Source organism: Delphinus delphis, chromosome 20 (assembly GCF_949987515.2).
Source record: "Delphinus delphis chromosome 20, mDelDel1.2, whole genome shotgun sequence".
NCBI lineage: Eukaryota > Metazoa > Chordata > Mammalia > Artiodactyla > Delphinidae > Delphinus > Delphinus delphis.
The window spans coordinates 3,870,271-3,897,921 of NC_082702.1; the positions used below are offsets into that span (position 1 = coordinate 3,870,271).

The following is a 27,651-nucleotide window of genomic DNA, read 5'->3' on the forward strand; positions in this document are numbered from 1 at the left end:
TCTCTGCAGGGTCTCCCCTTCCTCAGGAGCCCTCAGTCACGTCTCTCATCAACCCCAGTATGACCAAGGCTGTGAAGGAAAGAACCCAACATCTCCATTCGTGAGCTTGTTTTAAATCTCATTAATGCAAACAGGACTCCATGATCTAGGAGCGTTTGGAGATGAACACAAACCACTGAAGTGGGGGGAGAGGAAATACCTTGGGCGGGAACCATTGATCTTCTGACCGTCCAGCTCGAAAGCCAGCATCGGGCTCGCGGCACTTGATGGCGTATTTGGACCGTGTCTGGAGCTCACATCTGGGGTTTATGACGCGCAGAAATTGTTTTCTGAAAAAGGAGGCGTCACGCATCTCATTTGGGATGGTAACAGAGACTGACGTGTAGGGAAACAGCTGCTCTGCTTCCTGCGAAACCTTTAGTGTTGAAACCCGCGCTGGGGGAACGGGCACCTGCCCGAGGTATCCTTAGTCGGCGTCGCCTCCCAGGCTCTGTCCTCTTGTCCCTCTGCTCACACGGGGTGGGCAGGAAAGTCTCCGTGATTTCGAAACTCACTACCTGCTGTACCTTACTCCGCGCAGAAGGATACTGAGTTCTATTTGTATTATTATCATTTTGTACTCTTAGGATGAGCCCTGAATTTCCCCTGAAGATCCCCCCAAGGCACCTTCTAAGTGCTGGAGATGAGGAGACAGTCCTGGATTACCCGGGGCGGGGGGGGGCCACGTTACCACCAAGGTCCTGAGGAGTGAAGGAGTGAGGTACAAAGGTCAGAGCCAAGGTCAATGGGACTCGGAAGCAGAAGAAGGAGAGACGCGCCTGCGGGCTTGGAAGATGGGAGGGGCTGAGTCCGGGGACTTGGCAGCCCGCAGAAGGCCGCTGCCCACTCCAGCCTGAGCCCTGTGGAAACTAGTGCCAGGCTTCTGGGGAGGGGCAGTTCCCCTTCCTGTGGGGCTGCTGACGTGACAGCTCCGTGACGGGGAGGACCAGCCTCCCAGTGGACACACCCTCGGGTCTCCGTCCTGAGGGCACCGAGGTCTCCTCCATCTGCACCGCCTGGACCACAGGGACGAGACGCCATGACCCCCAGCCTCACGGCCCTGCTCTGCCTCGGTGAGATGGAGGAGGGGGAGGGGAAGCCCCAGCCAGGGACGGACCCCTCCCCACAGCCAGGCTGCTCTGTCAGGAGACCCCAGGACTCAGGAGGCTCACGGGTAGGAGAGGCGCTAATCAGGATTCAGGGCGAACCTCTCACAGGGGTCTCTCTTCCAGGGCTGAGTGTGGGCCTGAGGACCCAGATGCAAGCAGGTGAGTCTGTCCCCAGGTGTCCCAGCTCCCTCCTGCTCACGGTGACAAAGGACCACCCCCAGGCAATGGGGTGGGGAACAGCAGTTCTGGGCTGAAGGAGGGGGAGTCTGGGAGGTTGGGGGCTGAGAGCTGGGGACCTGGGGGTGAGGATGTCTTGTGACCCAGCCTCTGATGTCCTTCCAGGCACCCTCCCCAAACCCACCATCTGGGCTGAGCCAGGCTCTGTGATCCCCTGGGGGAGCCCCGTGACCATCTGGTGTCAGGGGACCCTGGGGGTCCGGGAGTTCCGTTTGTATAAAGAGGGAAGCTCACCTTCCTGGTACAGACAGCCCTCACTGGAGCCCAGGGACAAGGGCAAGTTCTCCATCTCATATATGACACAGGACTACGCAGGGAGATATCACTGTTACTATCGCAGCCCCACTGGCTGGTCAGAGAGCAGTGGCCCCCTGGAGCTGGTGGTGACAGGTGAGAGGACACTCGGGGGTCCCAGCATCCGGCTCTGCCCTCAGGAAGGGGGTCTGCTCTCAGGGGTGTGTCCCTCTCACAGCCCAGCCCTGGAGGAGGAAAGGGGCGTGTGAGCCCCATTTCACAAGCTCCCTCCTTCTCTCCTAGGGGCCCACAGGAAACCCACCCTCTCAGCCCTGCCGAGCCCTGTGGTGACCTCGGGAGGGACCGTGACCCTCCAGTGTGGCTCATGGGAGGGACTGGACGGGTTCATTCTGACTAAGGAAGGAGAACCCAAGTCCTCCTGGACCCTGGATGCACAGCGAGGCCCCCAGGGGCAGACCCAGGCCCTGCTCCCCGTGGGTCGCGTGACCCCCAGCCACAGGTGGACGTTCAGATGCCACGGCTTTTACAGGGACACCCCGCAGGTGTGGTCGGCCCCCAGTGACCCCCTGGAGCTCCTGTTCCCAGGTGAGGAGGTCCCACCCTGGCCTCACGCACTTTTTGAGGCACGAGACAGATTATTAGATGCTTTTCTCCCAGGATTGTCCCAGATGAGAGGGTGGGGTGAGGGGGGAGCGGGGCGCACAGGACAGAGACACAGAGTGTAGGCGACAATGAGGCCTGGGGACCAGGATGGGAGAAGGGGCTTCATGGGAGGAACCAGCCCCTACAGCCCAGGGCTGGTCTTCCCCCAGGTGTGTCTGGGAAGCCCTCCCTCCTGACCCCGCAGGGCCCTGTCGTGGCCTCTGGACAGAACCTGACCCTCCAGTGTCGCTCTGACGTCGGCTATGACAGATTCGCTCTGTCCCAGGAGGGGAGACAGGCCCTCCCCCAGAGCCCTGGCCAGCAGCCCCAGGCTGGGCTCTCTCAGGCCGACTTCCCCCTGGGCCCGGTGACCAACACCCACGCGGGCCGGTACAGATGCTACGGTGGACACAACCTCTCCTCCGAGTGGTCGGCCCCCAGTGACCCCCTGGACATCCTGGTGGCAGGTGAGGAGCCAGCGGGTCAGTCAGGGACCCAGACTCTGCACAGGCCCTGCCAGGGTAGCCCCAGGTGGTGATGCTGGGACCAGGCGTGAGGGGTCCCCAGGGAGGGAGGGAGGGAGACAGAGAGAGACTGGGGTGGGCAGGGAGAGGGAGAGACTCGGAGAAAACAGAGACAGACAGAGATGAGGGGCCTCAGGGAGGCCCTGCTGAGTCGCAGTTCGGAACCAGGGGGCAGACAGCCCCTCACCCCCTTCCTCTCTCTAGGGTGGTTCCCTGACACGCCCTCCCTCTCGGTGCAGCCGGGCCCCCTGGTGGCCTCAGGAGAGAACGTGACCCTGCTGTGTCAGTCAGGGAGCACAAGGGAAACTTTCCTTCTGTCCAAGGAGGGGGCAGCCTGGCCCCCACTGCGTCTTAGATCAAAGTACCGAGGTGGGCATTTCCAGGCCGAATTCTCCATGAGTCCCGTGACCTCAGCCCACAATGGGACCTACAGGTGCTACAGCTCACTCAGCAGTAACCCCTACCTGCTGTCACACGCCAGTGCCCCCCTGGAGCTCGCGGTCTCAGGTGAGGGGCCCCAGCCCTGTCCCCTCTGTGTCCCTGTTGTCAGCTCTGAAGGTGACCCCCTTTCTAGGATAGGAGTGAGCGGGTCTCCAAAGGAGAGTCCAGGGAGGGTGATCCGGAGGGGGTCCAGCCTGCAGAGGGACGGAGGGAAACCAGGCCCTCCCGTCCCTGCTGCTTCTCACGTCCCGTCACCAGACTTCTCAGATAGGAGGAGGGGGAAAGCCAAGGGCAGCCCCAGAGCAGAGACAGCACCAGAGTGTGAGCAGAGGGGGGATCCCAGGGAAGCCGCAGCCCCTCACCCAACTACAGGCGTTTTCCCAGGATCCTCTGGGGACACCACCACCCACACACAGGGCCCAATTCAAGAGCTGGTGAGCCACTGGGGCCTCTGCCCAATATGTGGACACCTGGCCCCAGGCCTGTCCCTTGAGGTCCTCAGCTGCTCTAAATCCTGACCCAATCTCAGCACAGCTTGTGTCCCAGGGGGGCTGGGAGTCAGGTAGAGATGCTGGAGTGACCACAGGCACCAGGAGCTCTGAGGCTGGTGGATGAAGGGTGGGGGTCACGGAGAGGGAATGACCCCTCGGGGCCCATCCTGGGGGAGGAGCAGTGGGCTGAGGTGGGGAGAAGCAGCCCCCGACCCCCATCTTCTGTCCTGACCCCCGGGAGGCTCTGAAGTTGGGGCCCTTCCCCCCACGGAGCCAGGCCCGCAGACAGGTGAGTGAGGGTCTGTGGGACATGGTGTTGGGCCCAGGGGGGCAGGACTCAGTTATGCCCTTGGTTCAGGCACCTCTGGAGACGCTGACTTGGGCCCCCTTCCCCTGCCTGGGCCTCAGTTTCTCCAAGTGTAAAGGCAGAGAATCGTGGCCCGGAGCTTAGATTTCCTTCAGTTCTGACTTCTGGCTCTGACCCCCCAGGAGAGGAGGCCTCACAGGGAGGCCCCTGAGGATGTGACTGTATGGGGGCCTGTCCCCAGTGCCGCAGTGGTGGTGGCATTGTACGGGGAGGGGGAGGGAAAGATGAAGAGTCCACCGCACATAGCCGGCCCCTCCCCCAGCCCCTGCTGTGATGGGGGAGGGGAGGGTAACAAGGAAGGACCCTCGGCTCCAGATGAGACCCTCGGACAGGCCCGCGGCAAATGAGAAGCCCCCAGAGCACAAAGCTGGTGTCCACCTTGGGTGGGGCGCGGCAGGAGGACAGCTCAGGGAACCCACAGCCCTGGGTTCCAATCCCAGCTCTACCACCTCCAGACTGGGTCACCTGGGGTTGGTGAATTCCCTCTCTGTGCCTCAGTTTCCTCATCTGTAAAATGGGTGGGGTGGGTTAGAGGAGATGAATGCACAGACCCCAGCACGAGCCTGCACACAGTAGGCGCTCAATTAAATGGCATCTTGGGCTCATGCATGACGTCACTGGTGCCCCAGGTCTCAAATGGTACCTGAACGTCCTGATCGGGGTCTCGGTGGCCTTCGTCCTGCTGCCCCTCGTCCTCCTCGTCCGACACCGGGGTCAGAGCAGACGCAGGAAGTCGGGTGAGTAGGGAACAGGGTGACCCAGACCCCTGGAGGTGGTGGGATTAGGGCACCAGCCAAAGGGAAACCTACGAGATGGGCAAGGTCAGCTTAGAAAAAGATTGTCCAGAGTCTGAAACTCAAAAATCTAGAAAGAAAACATGTACTGTCAGCTGACATGTATAATTTAAGGTATTTTCCTCCTTTGCAATCTCATGAAGTGTTGAAACATGTACGCAAGTATGAGTTCAGGTCTCCTTCTTTCCTCCTGAAGCCCGAGTGAGGGGCAGGGGGCGTAAGAGTCCCAGGGCCGAGCCTCTGTCATCTGCCCCAGCCCAGGGCGAGGCTGATTTCCACCCTCCCGCAGGGGCTGCAGACCCAGAGCCCAAGGACACAGGCCTGCAGAGCAGGTAACTCCCGCCCCGAAGACCCCCAGGCCCGCCCCGCCCGCAGCTCCCCCTCATTCTCCCCCTAACACGCCCGCTTCCTCCCCAGCTCCTGCCCAGCCACCGCCGCCCAGGACCAGGCCCTCTGTGAGCAGAAGAGGACGGGGTGGGGGACACAGGGTTCTGGAGGCACCTGTGGGGGGGAGGGGAAGGCTGGGAAGGGGTGGGCTCAGGGGGTGCGGACTGAAACCCCACACTTCCCCTCACCCCTGGGTCTCAGTGGCCCCTTCTGGATGCACTGCGGGGGCTCCAGCCCTGAGGGATCTCAGGGGATCCCACCAAGCGATACACACCCTGTTCTGCCCCAGCAGATGCTGCCGTGAAGGACACACAGCCTGAGGACAGGGTGCAGCTGGACCATCCGGTGAGACCCCTGCTCCTGTCCAGGCCACCAGAGACCTTCTTGTTGCCAAACTCAGTCCAATGGACACGTCTCTGTCCTCACATCCCAGCTCCAGCAGCGTCCCACACTGACCTCCCCTTCCGGGCTTCCTGGGTCGTCCTGCTGTGACTCCTCCCCTCCTGCTTCCTTGTGACCTCATGGCCCCTCCTTCGGGGTCCCCTTTCCTGGCTCCCCGTCCTCTGTCTGACCTTCTGGCGTTGCAGAGAAGCCCCACGTCTCAAGAGGATTTGTGAATAAGTGAATCACCCGAAAGTCCCCAGACCCCCCTTCCTTCATTCACCCAAAAGTGGTGCACAAGGAGAGCTCATCACCCCGGCTCCCTGTAGGTGCTGCAGGTGCAGCAGGGAGCTCACCTGGTGGGTGAGAGGTACTATATGTAAAGAAGCAGGTAGCGTCCTAGAATGCAACGTCCCGATAAGGAAAGTAAAGCAAGAGAAGGTGACAGAGTGCATGGTGGGGGGGCAGCAAGTGCAAAGGTCCTGAGGCAGGGACGTGCTTTTGCAGGAAGATGGCCGTGCGGCTGGAGCCAAATGTGCAAGGGAGATAACGTGTTAATACTGAAATCAGAACCGTAGAAAGAATCCAGAGGCTCCGAGGTGTTAGGAGGTCCCCAGAGTTTCCCTCAGGAAAGTGACCTGACCTAAGGTTTTAAAGCATCACTCTGCCAACACAGTGGAAAGCTGACGGAAGGAGATCACAGTGGATCCAGGAAGTCCCTACTCTCCTACTCTCTCCCTCCAGCAGAACAGGCAGGATGCAGACCCCCAGGAGGGGACGTACGCCCAGGTGAACCACTCAAGATCAAGACTAAGGCGGGGGGTGGCCACCTCTCCTTCCTCCCTGTCGGGGAGATTGCCGGACACGAAGGACAGACAAGCGGAAGAGGACGAGCAGAGGGACCGTCAGGTGGGTCCCATTCTGTCTGGGCCCCCAGGCTTCCCCCACCCCAACCACACACCCTCCCTCCCTCTCCCCCACTGCAGGCCGCCGCATCTGAAGCCCCCCAGGATGTGACCTATGCCCAGCTGAACCACTCGACCTTCAGACGGGAGACTGCAACCCCTGCCCCCCAGTCACGGGAGCCCCCAGAAGAGCCCAGCGTGTATGCTGCTCTCGCCATCCGCTAGCCCACGAAGGACCCAGACCCCACGCTCCAGGGAGGAAGACTGCATGGACCCTGGAAGGCACAGGAGCTGCCTGCCCGCAGTGGACACCGCCTAACGACCATCAGACAGCCTGGACTCCCAACACAGACCACCAGGAGCCCCTGGGACCCTTTGGCAGTCACCTGATTCTACCCTCAAAGATAACTACTATCCTTACGTTTGGGAAATAATGCAACAGACTGCTCAAAAATCAATGTGTGAGTTGAAAACCAAAATCAAAACGAAAAAAAACAAACAAACAAAAAAACAAAACAGAAGTGGGAAAATGTTTTCAATAAATGATAATGTAAGTAATATACATCAAAACATATGAAATGAGAAAATTAAGAATCATGAATGAATATATTAGAAAAGGCTTTAAAAAAATCGATGACCTAACATATCATACCAAGACTTCAGGAAAAAATAGCAAATTATTTCAAATGAAGGTAGAAGGTGGGAATAATAATGACAAGGGTAGCTAATAATGAAGACAACCAAAAAGTAGAGAAAATCAATTAAGGCAAAAAATAAACTCATTCTTGAAAACATTCATGAATCCTAGCCACCACAGCCGAGGGAAAAAGAGAGAAGGCTCACACTTCTAATAGCATGAAAGGGATTGCAGACAGCACTACAAATCCTACAGACGTTATAAAGATAGTAACAGAACATTATGAGAAATTTGACGCCAACATACAGAAAATGTAGATGGGATGGAAATCTTCACGTGTACAATTTACTAAATGGATATAAGAATAAATGGAAAATCTATCACCTTATACATTGACTCTAATCCAAACTTACCCACGACTGAACTATATAGAATCTAACAAAGTCAAAATGAAAGAAATAGGAGAATGCTGGTTCCCGGGGTTGGAGCGAGGAGGAAATGGGAAGATATTGGTCAAAGGGCACAAGCTTCCAGTTATAAGATGAATAAGTTCTGGGGATCTAATATACAGCATGATGGTTACAGCTAATCACACTGTATCCCATTCTTGAGCGTTTTGAAGAGAGCAGATCTCAAATGTTCTCACCAAAAAAAGAAATGGCGACTGTGTGATGGGATGCAGACAAATGCTGTGACGGTCATCACTGTCCGACGTGTAAGTGTGCAGTTCAGGGCGGCTTCACTGGTGATTTCTTCCGAGCACTTATGTACTCGTGAAAGACACACACACACGCACACACACCCCAAAACTGCACAAACATTTCCCGAGAACAGAAAAAGAAGAAACATACCTCAACACATCAGATCAGGAAAATATTTATACCAAAACCTGACAAGGGAATTATACATGGGGAAGTCAGAGGAAGATCTCTCACATGAGCTTAGATGGAAATCCCTAAATAAAGTGTACACAAATGAGATGTAGTGATATATTAAAAGGACATTACTTCATGACCATACTGTGGGGTTTCTTTTCGAAGGATAGAGTAACTTAAAATTTTAAAAATCTGTCACATAATGCAATACCTTAATAGAACAAATAAAAAATAATCACCTTAATAGATGCAGACAAAGCCTTTGATAAAATATACCAACAATTCCTGGTGAAAATAAAAACACATCAGAAATAGAAGGGAATTCCCTTTCATTGATGAGGGCATGTTTAACAACACTAGACGTCATTTGTACAGGTGAGAACCTGAGGTCCTTTCGTCTATGACTGGCAATGATCCAAGTACGTTCCGTATGACCACTTGTATTCACCAGGGCCCTGGAGGCACCAACCAAGTAAGTGAAACAAAACAAGGCGAGAAGCTCTGAAGTGGATAAGAATAATATTGTATTACTAAGAGACTGCACAGCTGTGTTCGCAGAAAATCCAAAATAATGTAAAGATCTTCTACTCTAATTAAAAAGTTTTCCTGCATCGCTGCATACAAGGTCAATATATAGAATTCAACTGCCTTCAAGACTTCCGGTTCTGGATGGAGATGAAGTAAATGAATGTCTCCCTGTTCCCTGACTTTATACCAGTGACCTGATTGTATACTGCTGCCTTCCAAGAGCCATAAGATAATATATTGGGGCTGTTTTAATCCACCAAGTTTGTGGTAATTTGTGGGACAGAGAAACAATACAACTACTTGAATTTACTTTTGATTAGTGTTTGCATAGTAATTTTTCATCCTTCTACTTTTTTAATGTGGTAGAATATACACACCATGATATTCACCACCACTGAAACATCATTAAAGTGCGAAGTTAGTGGCCTTAAGTACATTTACCATGTTCGCAATCATGACTACTGTCCGTCTTCCAGAACATTTTCATAATCCCAAACAGAAGCTCTGTACCCATTAAGCAAGAACTCCCCATGCCCCCTGAGAACCAGGTACTAGTCATCTCCATTCAAATTCCTGCCTTAGGGAATCTGGCTACTCTAGGCTGTTCGTGTCGGTGAAATCATACAAAAATGCGACATTCTGTGTCAGCCTTAGTTCACTCTGAATAATGTTTCCAAGGTTCATTCATATTGTTCACTCTTTTACTTTTAACCTATTTACATGTTATATTAGAAGTGAGTTTCTGGGACTTCCCTGGTGGTGCAGTGGCTGGGAATCCTCCTGCCAATGGAGGGAACACGGGTTCGATCCCTGGTCTGGGAGGATCCCACGTGCAACAAGGCCCGTGCGCCACAACTATTGAGCCCTCACGCCACAACTATTGAGCCCTCACGCCACAACTACTAAAGCCAGCGCACCTACAGCCCATGCTCCACAACAAGAGAAGCCATTGCAATAAGAGGCCCACGCACTGCAATAAGAAGCCGGCGCACCGCAACAGAGCGTAGCCCCGCTCACCGCAACTACAGACACCCTATGCACAGTGATGAAGATCCAACACAGTCAAAAATAAATAAATAAATAAATAAATTTATTAAAAAAAAAGAACTGAGTTTCTTATGGGCTTCATACTGTAGGTGGTAGTTTTTTCTTAAACCAATCTTACAAGCTCTTTTAATTGCTGTGTTTCGCCCATTTACATATAATATTATTACTGATAACACTGTTATTTAGGTTTGTCATTTTATGTTTTTCAAGTTTTGTCCCCTCTCTTTCTTGTTCTTCTATTTACCCTTTCCTGGGATTTAAAAACATTTTTAGCATACCATTTTAATTTCTCTATTGGTGCTGTAACTGTAAGTCTTTGACTGCTGTTGAAGGGGCTGTTCTAGAGATTATCAGGTACATACCTAACTTTACACAGTAAAGACAGAGCTAGTATTTTACCTCTTCAAGGGAAATGTAGAACCCTTACAAATCTATAGGTCTCTTTATTCTTACCCCTTTATGTTGTAGTTGTTGTATGTGTTCTTGCCACATAGAAGCCCAGGGCTGTGTCGGGGCCTATGGGGCCAGGTCAAGGTGAGTGAGCTGTCCCCACACCTCCTGCTGCAGCTCCACAACCACCACCCCCATCACCTGAGGGGAGAAGAGGAGGTCTGGGCTGACGGCGACCAGTCTGGGGACGGCTATGGAGTGACATCTTGGGAAACTGAGGCCATAAGGGCAACCCTGACACTTCAGGTCCACATCCTTTCAGGACAAATTGAAACCCCACGTGTTCATCTTTGCCTCCTGATTAGATGCAAATGAGACACTGGAGATGCTCACCTCCAGGTACCGGGACTGGCATGTTTAGTTCCAGAGACTCATTCAAGATCAAAGAGATTACTTAAGCATTTCTGCATCTCCTCACCCATACCCTGTCTTTTTTGTTCTCAGCGGTAACTGACATTCTCAGTCCATCACAAAATAAGTCAGACGCCAACAGTGATGAGTAGCAGAAATGCTCAATTTTGGGTTGGGCTCCGAGGGTCACAACCTGTTAATGGAATGCAGGTGACCTGAGTGGACATGTAGGGATCCTGGGGTGATTTGGGTCTGCTCTGACCTGTGACCTCTTTTTCCACAGTTCCTAGCCTCACACCCCCAAGACTACACAGTGGAGACTCTCATCCGGATGGGCATGGCCGGCTCAATCCTGCTGGGCCTCAGGATTCTGCTCTTTCAGGCTCAACACGGCCACGGAGGAGCCCAAGATGCAGCCAGGAGGTAAACAGAGGGAACAAACCCACCATTCGGTGAGTTCGATCCTTGTATGACTAGGAGGTTTGGGAGGCACATCTGCAGTATGAATTGAGGGAACTGTCTGCTGAGAATTTCACGGGGTATCAATGCTGGCATGCAGGAAATGCCTGGGTTCTTGCTGTAGAGACTCTTCCGTAATTAAAGTGTGGTAATTTCCCTCCTTACCATTATTGATTATTCTTGACTACTCCCCTTCTTTTTTAACTCCTGTGATTTGAGGCTACATCCACATCGCAGGTTTGGGTCCACACCTGAAGTCACCTTCATGCTCTGCCACTTTCTTGTAATACATTTTGCTTTATTTCTAATTTCCACACTCACTGGTGTGTGCTATTGACCTTGATCCCTTCAGCCTAGAACCAGAATGTTTTAAGCAACTGAGTAAATGGGTGAAATTCAGGTCTAGTTTAAAACACATAAATCCAAAACCATTTCCGAAAACCCTCTCTGGACCCCCTCAAGGCTTATTCCCCTCTAAAATGATACACGGAAGAGTTTCTGCCAAAATACCATCAGTTTGAATGAGCACGAGGTGGACTTCCCTGGTGGCGCAGTGGTTAAGAATCCACCTGCCAATGCAGGGGACAGGGGTTCAAGCCCTGATCCAGGAAGATCCCACATGCCATGGAGCAACTAAGCCGGTGTGCCACAACTACTGAGCCTCTGCTCTAGAGCCCGTGAGCCGCAACTACTGAGCCTGTGTGCCACAGCTACTGAAGCCCACGCACCTGCAGCCCGTGCTCCGCAACAAGAGAAACCACCGCAATGAGAAGACCACGCACTGCAACAAAGAGTAGCCCTCACTTGCCACAACTAGAGAAAGCCTGTGCGCAGCAATGAAGACCCGACGCAGCCAAAAATAAATAAGTAAATAAATTTATGAATGGGCGCAAGGTGTTTGAAGCGACAGCCAGGTGGTGAGCTGGCAAACCAGCTCTATGAAAACATCCCTTTTTCTCAGTGTTCTGATTTGTGTACATTACCTGTTGCTTTGGTAAATACTCCCTTCATGCCCAACTTCAAGATGCCCGTTTGAATGCACTGGATACACAGTTGGGAACAGCATCAACTTTCACAAGAATGAGCCAACTGTGGCACCTCGCAGATGACCCTGAGGTCCTTCTATTCTGTAGGTCATAGTAATTTCCACCTCAATCTTATGCCACGGTTTCAGTGGAATTGTGATGCGCAAATCCCAGTACATTCACATTAGACGTAAATAGAAAACAGAGGCATAATCAGTTGTGGGAGACACGCTGAGCCCGACATGAAGGTTTAACATAGGAGATGTGAGTCCAAGCAGGTCGGACACGCCCAAGTCTCTCACATGTATGCATTTCTCCCCTGCTGACCCCTTCACCTTTGCCCCTTAATGATAGTTTGGGTGAGTATAGAAGGCCTCACTGACAGTTAATTCCTTGACTGTATTTCCCCATATCTTTTGGCGTTTTCTCCCTTCAATTTCCTTCCCTTTGTTGCAAAATAGCAAGACACATTTCACGTATAGACACGTGCACCCTAGCAATTGTAAGTTCTTGCTACATCTCTGTAAAAGACCAACAATTGGCCTTTCATACTGTCGCAGACATTGTCCTCACTGATTTCATTCTGAAATTCACGATATCCATGGGCCCTGTTCTTTCTACTCCTCATCTACCTCAACTTTCTAATTCCAGTCTCTCCGTACTGCATCCTAAACAAACTCCTCACTATTGTATTCCAAGTTCATAATTGGCTCTTCAGCTGTATCTTCTCCTTGATGGAAAGAATATCTTGAGTGTATTAATGAAAGTATTATTTTTTACCTGTAAGGTGTTTGCCTAATTCATTGCTAAAATCCTATATACTTCTGCAGTATAATCCCTTTTGCTGTTTCCAGAATTTATTTTCCTTCTTCAATTTTTCAGATGTGTAAACATGCTTAAATTAAAATGTTTCATATATTCCTAGTATTCTATCTCCTTGGATAGGATAATACAAGTTACTAGCTCTGCAGATAGTCTTCTTAGCACTTTTTCTCAGTATTAGGATTTATCTCTTATGTTCATTCCTAATGCTCAGCTCCCAGACACGTGATTTTCTATAGAGAGTTTCTCCCAGGTCTGTCCTGACATTCAGAGATGAAATGGGTGACTTCTTGTGGCTGCCCTGCCCCACAGCATCTGCTCTCTCAAACTCAGCATCTGACTAGGCATGTACCTGGCAGAGATGACCCCAAGTGAGCCTCACACTCACAGGTGGGACAGATATCCATGTACAATTATAATGAATTGAAGCTGTTTTACAACGTCACACAGGACACAGCTCAGTGCTGACCTCGGGGATGGGTCAGTGGGCAGAGATATCCCAGTGCCTGGCCACAAACGAGGTGGAGGGGCAACACCGATTCCAACCTTGACCTGAAGCCCTGACCCCTCCCTGCCTGTGAGGACCTCAGGTCCTTGTCCTTCCACACAGAGGTGGAAACCTCTATTCTAATGACCACTTGCTGGACTCAGGCACTGGTAGTCACTAAGCTTTCACCTCTTTTTTTTGTTGTGGTCCCTTCTCCATTTAAGAAACTGTCATTTCTCTTCTCCTATAATAGACCATGCCTATGTATTTCATAAAAAACATAAGCAGCGGGAATGCCCTGCTGGCGCAGTGGTTAAGAATCCACCTGCCAATGCAGGGGACACGGGTTTGAGCCCTGGTCTAGGAAGATCCCACATGCCGTGGAGCAACTACGCCCGTGCACCACAACTACTGCGCCTGAGCTCTAGAGCCCATGAGCCACAACTACTGAAGCCCGCACACCCAGAGCCCGTGCTTTGCAACAAGAGAAGCCACTGCAATGAGAAGCCCACGCACTGCAACGAAGAGTAGCCCCCACTTGCCACAACCAGAGAAAGCCCGCGCGCAGCAACGAAGACCCAATGCAGCCAAAAATAAATAAACAACAAAACCCCACCATAAGTAGCATTTCTCAGTGTCAGAGCAGACGGGGGTCGTGAGTGGGCACATCAGTCATCCATCCTGACTGTGGGGTCTGACACCTTCACCCTCTCATACTGGTTAGAAATTAACCAATATTGGGTCCCACCCATGTCCTGGCACCACTGAGCCCACAACCTGTCTGAAGAGTGGGGTCCAAACAACATGCTGAAGGCGAGGAAACTGAGGCTCAGAGACATAACTTCAGGGGTCAAGGCACATGGGGGAGGATGACGAGGAATACTTAAATTAAATCAGCTTCGTCCCCCAAGTCAGAGCACTGACCCACTCTCTGTCCCATAAAAGTGAAGACAGGAGCATACAGTAAGGAGACAATGCCCAAGGATCAAGGGCCACCGAGCAGGCAGGAACGACTCAGGGGCTTCTTCCCAGGAAGGTGGGGTGGATGCTGTTTCAAGAAAAAGGGAGAAGTCCCTGAAGGGGGCTGAGACAGAAAGCAAACCCACACTCTGGGGCCAGGGGACCTGGCATGTTTCCTTCCTTATTGCCCCGAACTTCTCCTCTGTGCTCTTTGCCACACTGACCTCCACGGAGCTGTAGGCAGATGTTAAACGTGTGTCTCTGCTGATCTGAGCTCTGCGGTGCAGCAGGAACCTGCAACCTCCCTGAAGCATTGCCAGGGCCTGGGTGATTCCTGTCCATGGTGAGGACCCCACAGGGACCTGCTGATGGACCAGCTGAGGACGCGGAGGCTCTGAGAGGGAAAGACGTGCCTGGGTCACCCTTATATGGAAGGATCGTCTCAGGAAGACACCGAGTCTGTCATGGGAATGAGAGCCAGCCTCCTGGGGAGGGGCAGTTCCCCTTCCTGTGGGGCTGCTGACGTGACAGCCCCGTGCCGCGGAGGACCAGCCTCCCAGTGGACACACCCTTGGGTCTCCGTCCTGAGGGCACCGTGGTCTCCTCCATCTGCACCGCCTGGACCACAGGAAGGAGACGCCATGACCCCCAGCCTCACGGCCCTGCTTTGCCTCGGTGAGATGGAGGAGGGGGAGGAGAAGCCCCAGCCAGGGACGGACCCATCCCCACAGCCAGGCTGCTCTGTCAGGAGACCCCAGGACTCAGGAGGCTCACGGGTAGGAGAGGCGCTGCTCAGGATTCAGGGCGCACCTCTCACAGGGGTCTCTCTTCCAGGGCTGAGTGTGGGCCTGAGGACCCAGGAGCAGGCACGTGAGTCTGTCCCCAGGTGTCCCACCTCCCTCCTGATCATGGGGACAAGGGGCCACCCCCAGGCAATGGAGTGGGGAACAGCAGTTCTGGGCTGAAGGAGGGGGAGTCTGGGAGGTTGGCGGCTGAGAGCTGGGGACCTGGGGGTGAGGATGTCTTGTGACGCAACCTCTGATGTCCATCCAGGCACCCTCCCCAAACCCACCATCTGGGCTGAGCCAGGCTCTGTGATCCCCTGGGGGAGCCCCGTGACCATCTGGTGTCAGGGGACCCGGGTGGCCCCGGTGTTCCGTTTCCATAAAGAGGGAAGCTCACCTCCCTGGTACAGACAGGCCCCACTGGAGCACGCGGACAAGGGCAACTTCTTCTCCATCTCACACATGACACAGGACTACGCAGGGAGATATCACTGTTACTATCTCAGCCCCACTGGCTGGTCAGAGAGCAGTGACCCCCTGGAGATGGTGGTGACAGGTGAGAGGACACTCGGGGGTCCCAGCCTCAGGCTCTGCTCTCAGGAAGGGGGTCTGCTCTCAGGGGTTTGTCCCTCTCACAGCCCAGCCCTGGAGAAGGAAAGGGGCGTGTGAGCCCCATTTCACAAGCTCCCTCCTTCTCTCCTAGGGGCCCACAGCAAACCCACCCTCTCAGCCCTGCCGAGCCCTGTGGTGACCTCGGGAGGGACCGTGACCCTCCAGTGTCGCTCAAGGCAGGGACTGGACGGGTTCATTCTGACTAAGGAAGGAGAACCCAAGTCCTCCTGGACCCTGGATGCACAGCGAGGCCCCCAGGGGCAGACCCAGGCCCTGTTCCCCGTGGGTCGCGTGACCCCCAGCCACAGGTGGATGATCAGATGCCACGGCTTTTACAGGGACACCCCCCAGGTGTGGTCGGCCCCCAGTGACCCCCTGGAGCTCCTGGTCCCAGGTGAGGCGGTCCCACCCTGGCCTCACGTACTTTTTGAGGCACGAGACAGATTATTAGATGCTTTTCTCCCAGGATTGTCCCAGATGAGAGGGTGGGGTGAGGGGGGAGCAGGGCGCACAGGACAGAGACACAGAGTGTGAGCGACAGTGAGGCCTGGGGACCAGGATGGGAGAAGGGGCTTCATGGGAGGAACCAGCCCCTACAGCCCAGGGCTGGTCTTCCCCCAGGTGTGTCTGGGAAGCCCTCCCTCCTGACCCCGCAGGGCCCTGTCGTGGCCTCTGGACAGAGCCTGACCCTCCAGTGTCGCTCTGACGTCGGCTATGACAGATTCGCTCTGTCCCAGGAGGGGAGACCGGCCCTCCCCCAGAGCCCTGGCCGGCAGCCCCAGGCTGGGCTCTCTCAGGCCGACTTCCCCCTGGGCCCAGTGACCAACACCCACGCGGGCCGGTATAGATGCTACGGTGGACACAACCTCTCCTCCGAGTGGTCTGCCCCCAGTGACCCCCTGGACATCCTGGTGGCAGGTGAGGAACCAGCGGGTCAGTCAGGGACCCAGACTCTGCACAGGCCCTGCCGGGGCAGCGCCAGCTGGTGATGCTGGGACCAGGCGTGAGGGGTCCCCAGGGAGGGAGGGAGGGAGACAGAGAGACGGGGGTGGGCAGGGAGAGGGAGAGACTCGGAGAAAACAGAGACAGACAGAGATGAGGGGCCTCAGGGAGGCCCTGCTGAGTCGCAGTTCGGAACCAGGGGGCAGACAGCCCCTCACCCCCCTTCCTCTCTCTAGGTTCGTTCCCTGACACGCCCTCCCTCTCGGTGCAGCCGGGCCCCGTGGTGGCCTCAGGAGAGAACGTGACCCTGCTGTGTCAGTCAAGGAGCACAAGGGAAACTTTCCTTCTGTCCAAGGAGGGGGCAGCCCAGTCCCCACTGCGTCTTAGATCAAAGTACCGAGGTGGGCATTTCCAGGCCGAATTCTCCATGAGTCCCGTGACCTCAGCCCACAATGGGACCTACAGGTGCTACAGCTTACTCAGCAGTAACCCCTACCTGCTGTCACACGCCAGTGCCCCCCTGGAGCTCGCGGTCTCAGGTGAGGGGCCCCAGCCCTGTCCCCTCTGTGTCCCTGTTGTCAGCTCTGAAGGTGACCCCCTTTCTAGGATAGGAGTGAGGGGGGCTCCAAAGGAGAGTCAAGGGAGGGTGATCTGGAGGGGGTCCAGCCTGCAGAGGGACGGAGGGAAACCAGGCCCTCCCGTCCCTGCTGCTTCTCACGTCCCGTCACCAGACTTCTCAGATAGGAGGAGGGGGAAAGCCAAGGGCAGCCCCAGAGCAGAGACAGCACCAGAGTGTGAGCAGAGGGGGGATCCCAGGGAAGCCACAGCCCCTCACCCAACTACAGGCATTTTCCCAGGATCCTCTGGGGACACCACCACCCACACACAGGGCCCAATTCAAGAGCTGGTGAGCCACTGGGGCCTCTGCCCAATATGTGGACACCTGGCCCCAGGCCTGTCCCTTGAGGTCCTCAGCTGCTCTAAATCCTGACCCAATCTCAGCACAGCTTGTGTCCCAGGGGGGGCTGGGAGTCAGGTAGAGATGCTGGAGTGACCACAGGCACCAGGAGCTCTGAGGCTGGTGGATGAAGGGTGGGGGTCATGGAGAGGGAATGACCCCTCGGGGCCCATCCTGGGGGAGGAGCAGTGGGCTGACGTGGGGAGAAGCAGCTCCCAACCCTAACCTCCTGTCCTGACCCCCAGGAGGCTCTGAAGTTGCGGCCCTTCCCCCCACGGAGCCAGGCCCGCAGACGGGTGAGTGAGGGTCTGTGGGACATGGTGTTGGGCCCAGGGGGGCAGGGCTCACTTATGGCCTTACTTCACGCACCTCTGGCGACAATGACTTGGACCCCCTTCCCCTGCCTGGGCCTCAGTTTCTCCAAGTGTAAAGGCAAAGAATCGTGGCCCGGAGCTTAGATTTCCTTCAGTTCTGACTTCTGGCTCTGACCCCCCAGGAGAGGAGGCCTCACAGGGAGGCCCCTGAGGATGTGACTGTATGGGGGCCTGTCCCCAGTGCCGCAGTGGTCGTGGCATTGTACGGGGAGCGGGAGGGAAAGATGAAGAGACCACCGCACACAGCCGGCCCCTCCCCCAGTCCCTGCTGTGGTGGGGGAAGGGAGGGTAACAAGGAAGGACCCTCGGCTCCAGATGAGACCCTCGGACTGGCCCCCTTGCAGATGAGAAGCCCCCAGAGCACAAAGCTGGTGTCCACCTTGGGCGGGGCGCGGCAGGAGGACAGCTCAGGGAGCCCACAGCCCTGGGTTCCAATCCCAGCTCTACCACCTCCAGACTGGGTCACCTGGGGTTGGTGAATTCCCTCTCTGTGCCTCAGTTTCCTCATCTGTAAAATGGGTGGGGTGGGTTAGAGGAGATGAATGCACAGACCCCAGCACGAGCCTGCACACAGTAGGCGCTCAATTAAATGGCATCTTGGGCTCATGCATGACGTCACTCAATTAAATGGCATCTTGGGCTCTAGCATGACGTCACTCATGCATGACGTCACTGGCGTCATGCATGACGTCATTGTGGGACCTCAACCCACAATGGGACCTACAGGTGCTACAGCTCACTCAGCAGTAACCCCTACCTGCTGTCACACGCCAGTGCCCCCCTGCAGCTCGCAGTCTCAGGTGAGGGACCCTGACCCTGTCCTCTCTGACTCAGTCAGCTCAGGGCTCTGTCCCCAGAAATGTCTGAGGTAGTAATGAATGAGGGGACACAGTGGGCCTCCAGAGAGGAGGACATTCAATGGCCCCTGACTCCAAAGTCTCATCAGTGGATCCTGGGTCCTCAGCTGTTGAACCAGTGGGAATTCCCAGAAGTAGGAGAATAAGATTATAGGGTTCAATCTCAGACTGAACACAGAACACACAGCACTCAATTATTTCTGTCTTAAGAGACCACTTTTCTCACTGATCCTGAGCACCGGGGTCACAGCCAACTCTGTTCCAAAGTGATTCCAAAGCAGGTTCTGAATTCAAAGAACACATGGCGGCTGAGAGAATCCAATGAGGAGAGCAGAGGGAACCTGGCATATTAGAGGAAGGGTTCATTAAGGAACTGTGTAGAAGCTGTAATATGAGAATTGGAGGCATTGAGGACACAGAACCCAGGAGAAGGGCTCGTGTCTCCCCAACTCCTCACTCACAACCTCACTTTACAATTCTCATGAGCAGCTGACACCATCCACCCGCCACAAAACAAGTCAGATCCCACGGGTGATGAAATCACTCAGATATGGGGCTGGGCTCCGAGGGTCATGTCCTCTCAAGGAGAGGCAGGCTCCCTGGGTGGACATCCTGGAGTCTAGGGTGACTGGGATCTGCTCTGACCATGTGATCTCTTGTTCAGAATCCCTACCCTCACACCCGCAAGACTACACAGTGGAGAACCTCATCCGGATGGGCATGGCCGGCTCCGTCCTGCTGGGCCTCGGGATTCTGCTCTTTCAGGTTCAACACGGCCACGGAGGACCCCAAGATGCAGCCAGGAGCTGAACACAAGAGGGAACCGTGCACCGTCCCGAGTGGTGGAGCCCTGTCACGACCTTATGTGCCCAGGAGGTTCTGGAAGAGAATCTGCAGCACGTGTTGTGTGAACTGTCTGACCAGGGAGGGAGAGACATGGTGTGGGTGCAGGAGAAGGCCCGGGAGTCCCTGTGGAGGACTGGGCCTCGGATAACCATGGTGCCTTCCCTCCCCACCAGTGATGACTCTCCCTGACTGCCCCGTCCACTCTCACCCCTGTGACGTGAGGCACATCCCACACGGCAGGTCTGTGTCCACACCTTACACACCTTCATGCTCTGGCCCACTTTCATGTAATATATTTGGGTTTTTTAATTTCCACATTGGCTGCTGTGTGTTATTGACCTCCATTCCTTCAGTCAGAAACAGAATGTCGTTTAAGTAACTGAATAAATGGGTGAACTTGGGGTCCTGTTTCGAACAGATAAATCCAAAACTCTTCCCTAACTCTCTCTGGACCCCTCAAGCCCTTCTCTCCTTGTCAGATGACACCGGGTATAGTTTCTCCAGAAACACCATTAGTGTGAAGGAACACCGTGGCGTTTGAAGTGACAGCCAGCTGCTGTGCTGGTAAACGGGCTTAGGAATTTATCATTTTGTAAAAAGCCCAGATGTGTGGCATTTGTCTCTTTCTTCAGTGTAAATCCTCTCTTCGGGCTTCCCTGGTGGCGCAGTGGTTGAGAGTCCGCCTGCCGATGCAGGGGACACGGGTTCGTGCCCCGGTCCGGGAAGATCCCACATGCCGAGGAGCGGCCTGGCCCGTGAGCCATGGCCACTGAGCCTGCGCGTCCAGAGCCTGTGCTCCACAGCGGGAGAGGCCACAGCAGTGAGAGGCCCGCGTACCACAAAAAAAAAAAAAAGAAAAAAGCTCTCTTCATGGCCAACCTCATGGTACGCGTATGAATGCGCTGAGGCAGAGTGGGAAAGTAATACGTAGAATCGTCCTTCCCGAGGAACTGAGCCTGACCCAGCTGGGGAACAGCTCAGCGATGACCCCGATACACACAGACGTGTCCTGTATATAACGCATCGCGAGTAGATCGTGTCCACTCAGCTTTATGCCCTGGTTTCCATGAAATTACCCTAGTCCTAGGCCTTTGCATCCTAGTCCGTCCCCATGAGAGGCAAAAGAGAAAACAATGGAAATATCAGTTGTGGGAGAAAACACTGAGCACTTTAAGTCCCAGTACATTACCGGTAGGTGTACTAACTGCCTCAGTCAATTTGGGGAGTAAATAACAATTATCGGTTAAAAGGAGAGACACACAGCTCTGACCCACAGTTACATAACTTAGGGAAAAGGTGGACAAAACCATGAGTATACATTCAGGAGAACTGTGACACAGGGGTCGTTCACATTAGACAAAATCATAGAAACAGATCTCACCAAAAATGAATGGACTGTTATACATATGCAACCGAATTTTATATGACAGAAAAATACACAAAGGTAAACGGCTACAATAATACAGATCAATTTTCAAGCCTGATGGTCAGTAAGTAAAGAAAAACTATAAGAGTGTACTTCATTACATCAAATTCAAAAGCAGACAATGTGGGACCCAACTAAACAAAATAAGAATTTAAAGAGGAAAAATAACAATTGATACCAGAGAAATACAAAAACTCATGAGAATACGATAAACAATTCTTTGCTAACAAACTGGACAACCTAGAAGAAATGGACACGTTGTAGGAACATACAGCCCGCCACAACTGAATCGAGGAGAAATAGTTAACTTTGAATAGACTGATCACTACGACTGAAATAGAATCTGGCATTGACATATACACACTACCAAATGTAAAACAGATAGCTAGTGGGAAGCAGCCGCATAGCACAGGGAGATCAGCTCGGTGCTCTGTGACCATCTAGAGGGCTGGGATAGGGAGGGTGGGAGGGAGACGCAAGAGGGAGGAGATATGGGGATATATGTATATGCATAGCTGATTCACTTTGTTATACAGCAGAAAGTAACACACCACCGTAAAGCAATTATACTCCAATAAAGATGTTAAAACAAACAAAAAAAACCTCCCTGCAAACAAACACCCAGGACTGGATGACCTCATGAGAGAATTCTGCCAAACATAAAAAGAAGATCTTACGCTGAGCCTTCTCAAACACTTCCAAAATACTAAGAGGAGGAAACAGTCCCAAAGGCATCGTCTGAAGCCACAATCACCCTGATACCCAAAACCAGACAAAGACACTGCCAAAAAGGAAAATTACAGACCAATATTTCTGATGAATATAGATGCAAAAATGCTTAACAAAGTATTAGCAAACCGAATCCAACAACACATAAAAAGAATCACACACCATGATCAAGTTGGATTCATGCCAGGGTCACAAGGCTGGTTCAACATACACAGATCAATCAGTGTCATACAACAGATCAACAAAAGAAAAGACAAAACCGATTCCGCACTAGGAACTCCAGTTGGAAGAGCCAGGTGCGAGGCCTCTGCACGTGGCCCCCTGGGAGCAAGTGAAACCAGACTAAACACAAAGGAAAAAAGAAAAAGCCATCGCAGAGCTCTGACTATTTTCAAGGCTACTGTTTTCCTCTGTGAAACACACTGCCTTTGGGGCAAAACAAGGAAGAAGCTGGTGATTCTCAGGTGCAGCACAGAAGGACAGCCACTGCAGGCCAGCCTCCCCAACTCTGAAGGCACTCCAGCCGTGTGGCTGACAGGGTCTTGGTGCTCCAGCCGGGTGTCAGGCCTGAGCCTCTGAGGTGGGAGAGCTGAGTTCAGAGACCACCAGAGACCTCCTGGCCCCATGAAATATCGATCGGTGAGAGCTCTCCAACAGATCTCCGTCTCAACGCTAAGACACAGCTCCACTCAACGACCAGCAAGCTACAGTGCTGGACACCCCATGCCAAACAACTAGCAAGACAGGAACACAACCTCACCCATTAGCAGAGAGGCTGCCTAACATCATACTAAGCTCACAGACACCCCAAAACACACCACCAGACATGGTCCTGCCCACCAGGAAGACAAGATCCAGCCTCATCCACCACAACACAGGCACAGTCCCCTCTACCAGGAAGCCTACACAACCCACTTACCAACCTTACCCACTGGGGGCAGACACCAAAAACAATGGGAACTATGAATCTTCAGCCTGCAAAAAGGAGACCCCCAACACAGTAAGTTAAGCAAAATGAGAACACAGAGAAATACACAGTAGATGAAAGAGCAAGGTAAAAACCCACCAGACCAAACAAATGAAGAGGAAACAGGCAGTCTACCTGAAAAAGAATTCAGAGTAATGATAATCAAGATGATCCCAAATCTTGGAAATAGAATGGAGAAAATACAAGAAACGTTTAACAAGGATCCAGTAGAACTAAAAAGCAAACAAACAATGATAAACAACACAATAAATGAAATTTAAAATTCTCTAGAAGGAATCAAGAGCAGAATAACTGAGGCAGAAGAATGGATAACTGATCTGGAAAATAAAATAGTGGAAATAACTACTGCAGAGCAGAATAAAGAAAAAAGAATGAAAAGAATTGAGGACAGTCTCAGAGACCTCTGGGACAACATTAAACGTACCAACATTCAAATTATAGGAATCCCAGAAGAAGAAGCGAAAAAGAAAGGGACTCAGAAAATATGTGAAGAGATTATAGTTGAAAACTTCCCTAATATGGGAAAGGAAATAGTCAATCAAGTCCACGAAGCACAGAGAGTCCCATACAGGATAAATCCAAGGAGAATCATGCCAAGACACGTATTATTCAAACTATCAAAAATTAAATACAAAGAAAAATACTAAAAGCAGCAAAGGAAAAGCAACAAATAACATACAAGGGAATCCCCATAAGGTTAACAGCTTAACAGTTTCAGCAGAAACGCTGCAGGCCAGAAGGGAGTGGCAGGACATATTTAAAGTGATGAAAGGGAAAAACTTACAACCAAGATTACTCTACCCAGCAAGGATCTCATTCAGATTCGACAGAGAAATTAAAACTTTACAGACAAGCAAAAGCTAAGAGAATTCAGCACCACCAAACCAGCTTCACAACAGATGCTAAAGGAACGTCTCTAGGCAGGAAACACAAGAGAAGGAAAAGACCTATAATAACAAACCCAAAACAATTAAGAAAATGGTAATAGGAACATACATATCGAAAATTACCTTAAATGTAAATGGATTAAATGCTCCAACCAAAAGACACAGACTGGCTGAATGGATACAAAAACAAGACCCATATATGCTATCTACAAGAGACCCACTTCAGACCTAGGGACACAAACAGATGAAAGTGAGGGGATGGAAAAAGATATTCCATGCAAATGGAAATCAAAAGAAAGCTGGAGTAGCAATTCTCATATCAGACAAAACAGACTCTAAAACAAAGACTATTACAAGAGACAAAGAAGGACACTACATAATGATCAACGGATCAATCCAAGAAGAAGATATAACAATTATAAAGACTTATGCACCCAACACAGGAGCACCTCAATACATAAGGCAAATATTAACAGCCATTAAAGGGGAAAGCGACAATAACACAATAATAGCAGGGGACTTTAACACCCCACTTTCGCCAAAGAACAGATCAACCAAAATGAAAATAAATAAGGAAACACAAGCTTTAAATGATACATTAAACAAGATGGACTTAATTGATATTTATAGGACATTCCATCCAAAAATGACAGAATACACTTTCTTCTCAAGTGCTCATGGAACATTATCCAGGATAGGTCATATCTTGGGTCACAAATCAAGCCTTGGTAAATTTAAGAAAATTGAAATTGTATCAGGTATCTTTTCCGACCACAACACTATGAGACTAGATATCAATTACAGGAAAAAAACTGTAAAAAAATACAAACACATGGAGGCTAAACAATACACTACTAAATAACCAAGAGATCACTGAGGAAATCAAAAAACACCTAGAGACAAATGACAATGAAAACACGATGGCCCAAAACCTATGGGATGCGGCAAAAGCAGTTCTAAGAGGGAAGTTTATAGCAGTAAAATCCTACCTCAAGAAACAAGAAAAATCTCAAATAAAAACCCTATCCTTACACCTAAAGCAATTAGAGAATGAAGAACAAAAACAACCCAAAGTTAGCAGAAGGAAAAAAATCATAAAGATCAGATCAGAAATAAATGAAAAAGGAATGAAGGAAATAATAGCAAAGATCAATAAAACTAAAAGCTAGTTCTTTGAGAAGATAAACAAAATTGATAAACCATTAGCCAGACTCATCAAGGAACAAAGGGAGAAGACTCAAATCAATAGAAGTAGAAATGAAAAGGAGAAGGAACAACTGACACCACAGAAATACAAAGGATCATGAGAGATTACTACAAGCAACTCCATGCCAATAAAATGGACAACCTGGAAGAAATGGACAATTTCTTATAAAAGCACAACCTTCTGAGACTGAACCAGGAAGAGACAGAAAATATAAACAGATCAATCACAGGCACTGAAATTGAAACTCTGATTTAAAATCTTCCAATAAACAAAAGCCCAGGACCAGATGGCTTCACAGGCAAATTCTATCAAACATTTAGAGAAGACTCAACACCTATCCTTCTCAAACTCTTCCAAAATATAGCAGAGGGAGGAACAATCCCAAACTCATTCTATGAGGTCACCATCACCCTGATGTCACAAAAAAAGCAAACTACAGACCAGTATCATTGATGAACATAGATGCAAAAATCCTCAACAAAGTACTAGCAAACAGAATCCAACGGCACATTTAAAGGATCATTCACCATGATCCAAGTGGGGTGTATCCCAGGAATGCAAGGATTCTTCAATATACGCAAATCAATCAGTGTGATATACGATATTAACAAATTGAAGGATAAAAACCATATGATAATCTCAATAAATTCAGAAAAAGTTTCTGACAAAATACAACACCCATTTATGATAAAAACTCTCCAGAAAGTAGCCATAGAGGGAACTTACCTCAACATAAGAAAGGCCATATATGACAAACCCACAGCCAACATCATTCTCAATGATGAAAAACTGAAATCATTTCCACTAAGATCAGGAACGAGACAAGGCTGCCCACTCTCACCACTATTATTCAACATAGTTTTGCAAGTTTTAGCCACAGCAATCAGAGAAGAAAAAGAAATAAAACAAATCCAAATCGGAAAAGAAGTAAAGCTGTCACTGTTTGCAGATGACATGATAATACACATAGAGAATCCTAAAGATGCTACCAGACAACTACTAGAGCTAATCAATGAATTTGGTAAAGTAGCAGGAGACAAAATTAATGCACAGAAATCTCTTGCATTCCTATACACTCATGATGAAACATCTGAAAGACAAATTAAGGAAACATTCCCATTTACCATTACAACAAAAAGAATAAAATACCTGAGAGTGAACCTACCTAAGGAGACAAAAGACCTGTATGCAGACAACTATAAGACACTGATGAAATAGATTAAAGATGATACAAACAGATGGAGAGACATACCATATTCTTGGATTGGAAGAATCAACCTTGTTAATGACTATACCACCCAAAGCAATCGACAGATTCAATGCAATCCCTATCAAACTACCAATGGCATTTTTCACAGAACTAGAACAAAAAATTTCACAATTTGTATGAAAAACAAAAGACACCGAAGAGCCAAAGCAGTCTTGAGAAAGAAAAACGGAGCTGGAGGAATCAGACTCCTTGACTTCAGACTATACTACAAAGCTACAGTAATCAAGACAGTATGGTACTGGCACAAAAACAGAAATATAGATCAATGGAACAGGATAGAAAGCCCAGAGATAAACCCACACACATATGGTCACCTTATCTTTGATAAAGGAGGCAAGCCTATACAATGGAGAAAAGACAGCCTAATCAATAAGTGGTGCTGGGAAAACTGGACAGCTACATGTAAAAGAATGAAATTAGAACACTTCCTAACACCATACACAAAAATAAACTCAGAATGGATTAAAGTCCTAAATGTAAGGCCAGACACTATAAAACTCTTAGAGGAAAACACAGGCAGAACACTCTATGACATAAATCACAGCAAGATCCTTTTTGACCCACCTCCTAGAGAAATGGAAATAAAAACAAAAATTAACAAATGGGACCTAGTGAAACTTAAAAGCTTTTGCACAGCAAAGGAAACCATAAACAAGACGAAAAGACAACCCTCAGAATGGGAGAAAATATTTGCAAATGAAGCAACTGACAAAGGATTAATCTCCAAAATATATAAGCAGCTCATGCAGCTCAATATCAAAAAAACAAACAATCCAATCCAAAAAAGGGCAGAACACCTAAATAGACATTTCTCCAAAGAAGATACACAGGTTGCCAACAAACACAGGAAAGGATGCTCAACATCACTAATCATCAGAGGAATGTAAATCAAAACTACAATGAGGTATCACCTCAAACCAGTCACAATGGCCATCATCAAAAAACCTACAAACAATAAATGCTGGAGAGGGTGCGGAGAAAAGGGAACCCTCTCGCACTGTTGGTGGGAATGTAAATTGATACAGCCACTATGGAGAACAGTATGGAGGTTCCGTAAAAAACTAAAAGTAGAACTACCATATGACCCAGCAATCCCACTACTGGGCATATACCCTGAGAAAACCATAATTCAAAAAGAGTCATGTACCACAATGTTCACTGCAGCACTACTTACAATAGCCAGGACATGGAAGCAACCTAAGTGTCCATCGACAAATGAGTGGATAAAGAAGATGTGGCACATATATACAATGGAATATTACTCAGCTATAAAAAGAAACGAAATTGAGTTATTTGTAGTGAGGTAGATGGACCTAGAGTCTGTCATACAGAGTGAAGTAAGTCAGAAAGACAAAAACAAATACCATATGCTAACACATATATATGGAATCTAAAAAAAAGGAGGTTCTGAAGAACCTAGGGGCAGGACAGGAATAAAGACGCAGACGTAGAGAATGGACTTGAGGACACGGGGAGGGGGTAGGGTAAGCTGAGACTAAGCGAGAGGGTGGCATTGACATATCTACACCACCAAATGTAAAATAGATGGCTAGTGGG

The 27,651-nt window shown here is 50.5% G+C and overlaps 3 protein-coding genes and 1 long non-coding RNA gene across 15 annotated transcripts in view; 3 read left to right on the forward strand and 1 right to left on the reverse strand.

The window, feature by feature from the left end:
* Nucleotides 1–4,893, reverse strand: part of LOC132415790 (uncharacterized) — a 34,275-nt gene extending 29,382 nt beyond the window's left edge. The window contains exons 1-2 of the long non-coding RNA XR_009517412.1: nt 4,749–4,893; nt 200–329 (exon numbers count right to left, since the gene is read on the reverse strand). This is a non-coding gene — a long non-coding RNA (uncharacterized lncRNA). The remainder of the gene's footprint in view (nt 1–199; nt 330–4,748) is intronic.
* Nucleotides 1–27,651, forward strand: part of LOC132416835 (NACHT, LRR and PYD domains-containing protein 2) — a 1,001,898-nt gene that overhangs the window by 370,736 nt on the left and 603,511 nt on the right.
* On the forward strand, nt 1,064–10,887 carry LOC132415785 (leukocyte immunoglobulin-like receptor subfamily A member 6). 5 transcript variants are annotated; one of them, XM_059998873.1, is made up of 14 exons: nt 1,064–1,112; nt 1,272–1,307; nt 1,491–1,775; nt 1,923–2,225; nt 2,453–2,749; nt 3,011–3,313; nt 3,432–3,434; nt 3,980–4,027; nt 4,735–4,842; nt 5,189–5,231; nt 5,317–5,354; nt 5,579–5,631; nt 6,412–6,576; nt 6,654–7,051. In XM_059998873.1, exons 1-14 carry the CDS (start codon nt 1,079–1,081, stop codon nt 6,795–6,797), a joined length of 1,860 nt encoding a protein of 619 aa, XP_059854856.1. In that variant the 5' UTR covers nt 1,064–1,078; the 3' UTR covers nt 6,798–7,051. The 5 variants fall into 5 exon arrangements, with proteins under 5 accessions (XP_059854856.1, XP_059854852.1, XP_059854851.1 ...); XM_059998869.1 differs by lacking the exons at nt 3,432–3,434; nt 3,980–4,027; nt 4,735–4,842; ... (3 more) ...; nt 6,412–6,576; nt 6,654–7,051 and adding exons at nt 5,275–5,303; nt 10,744–10,887 and having other exon boundaries at nt 1,079–1,112; nt 3,011–3,331; XM_059998868.1 differs by lacking the exons at nt 3,432–3,434; nt 3,980–4,027; nt 4,735–4,842; ... (3 more) ...; nt 6,412–6,576; nt 6,654–7,051 and adding exons at nt 10,554–10,604; nt 10,742–10,887 and having other exon boundaries at nt 1,079–1,112.
* LOC132416578 (leukocyte immunoglobulin-like receptor subfamily A member 6) lies at nt 14,855–19,856 on the forward strand. Of its 8 annotated transcripts, none has more exons than XM_059999981.1 (9): nt 14,855–14,888; nt 15,048–15,083; nt 15,267–15,554; nt 15,702–16,004; nt 16,232–16,528; nt 16,789–17,091; nt 17,210–17,212; nt 19,228–19,275; nt 19,379–19,856. In XM_059999981.1, exons 1-9 carry the CDS (start codon nt 14,855–14,857, stop codon nt 19,549–19,551), a joined length of 1,485 nt encoding a protein of 494 aa, XP_059855964.1. In that variant the 3' UTR covers nt 19,552–19,856. The 8 variants fall into 8 exon arrangements, with proteins under 8 accessions (XP_059855964.1, XP_059855968.1, XP_059855965.1 ...); XM_059999985.1 differs by having other exon boundaries at nt 19,415–19,856; XM_059999982.1 differs by lacking the exon at nt 15,048–15,083 and having other exon boundaries at nt 14,855–14,892; nt 15,235–15,554; nt 19,228–19,272; nt 19,406–19,856.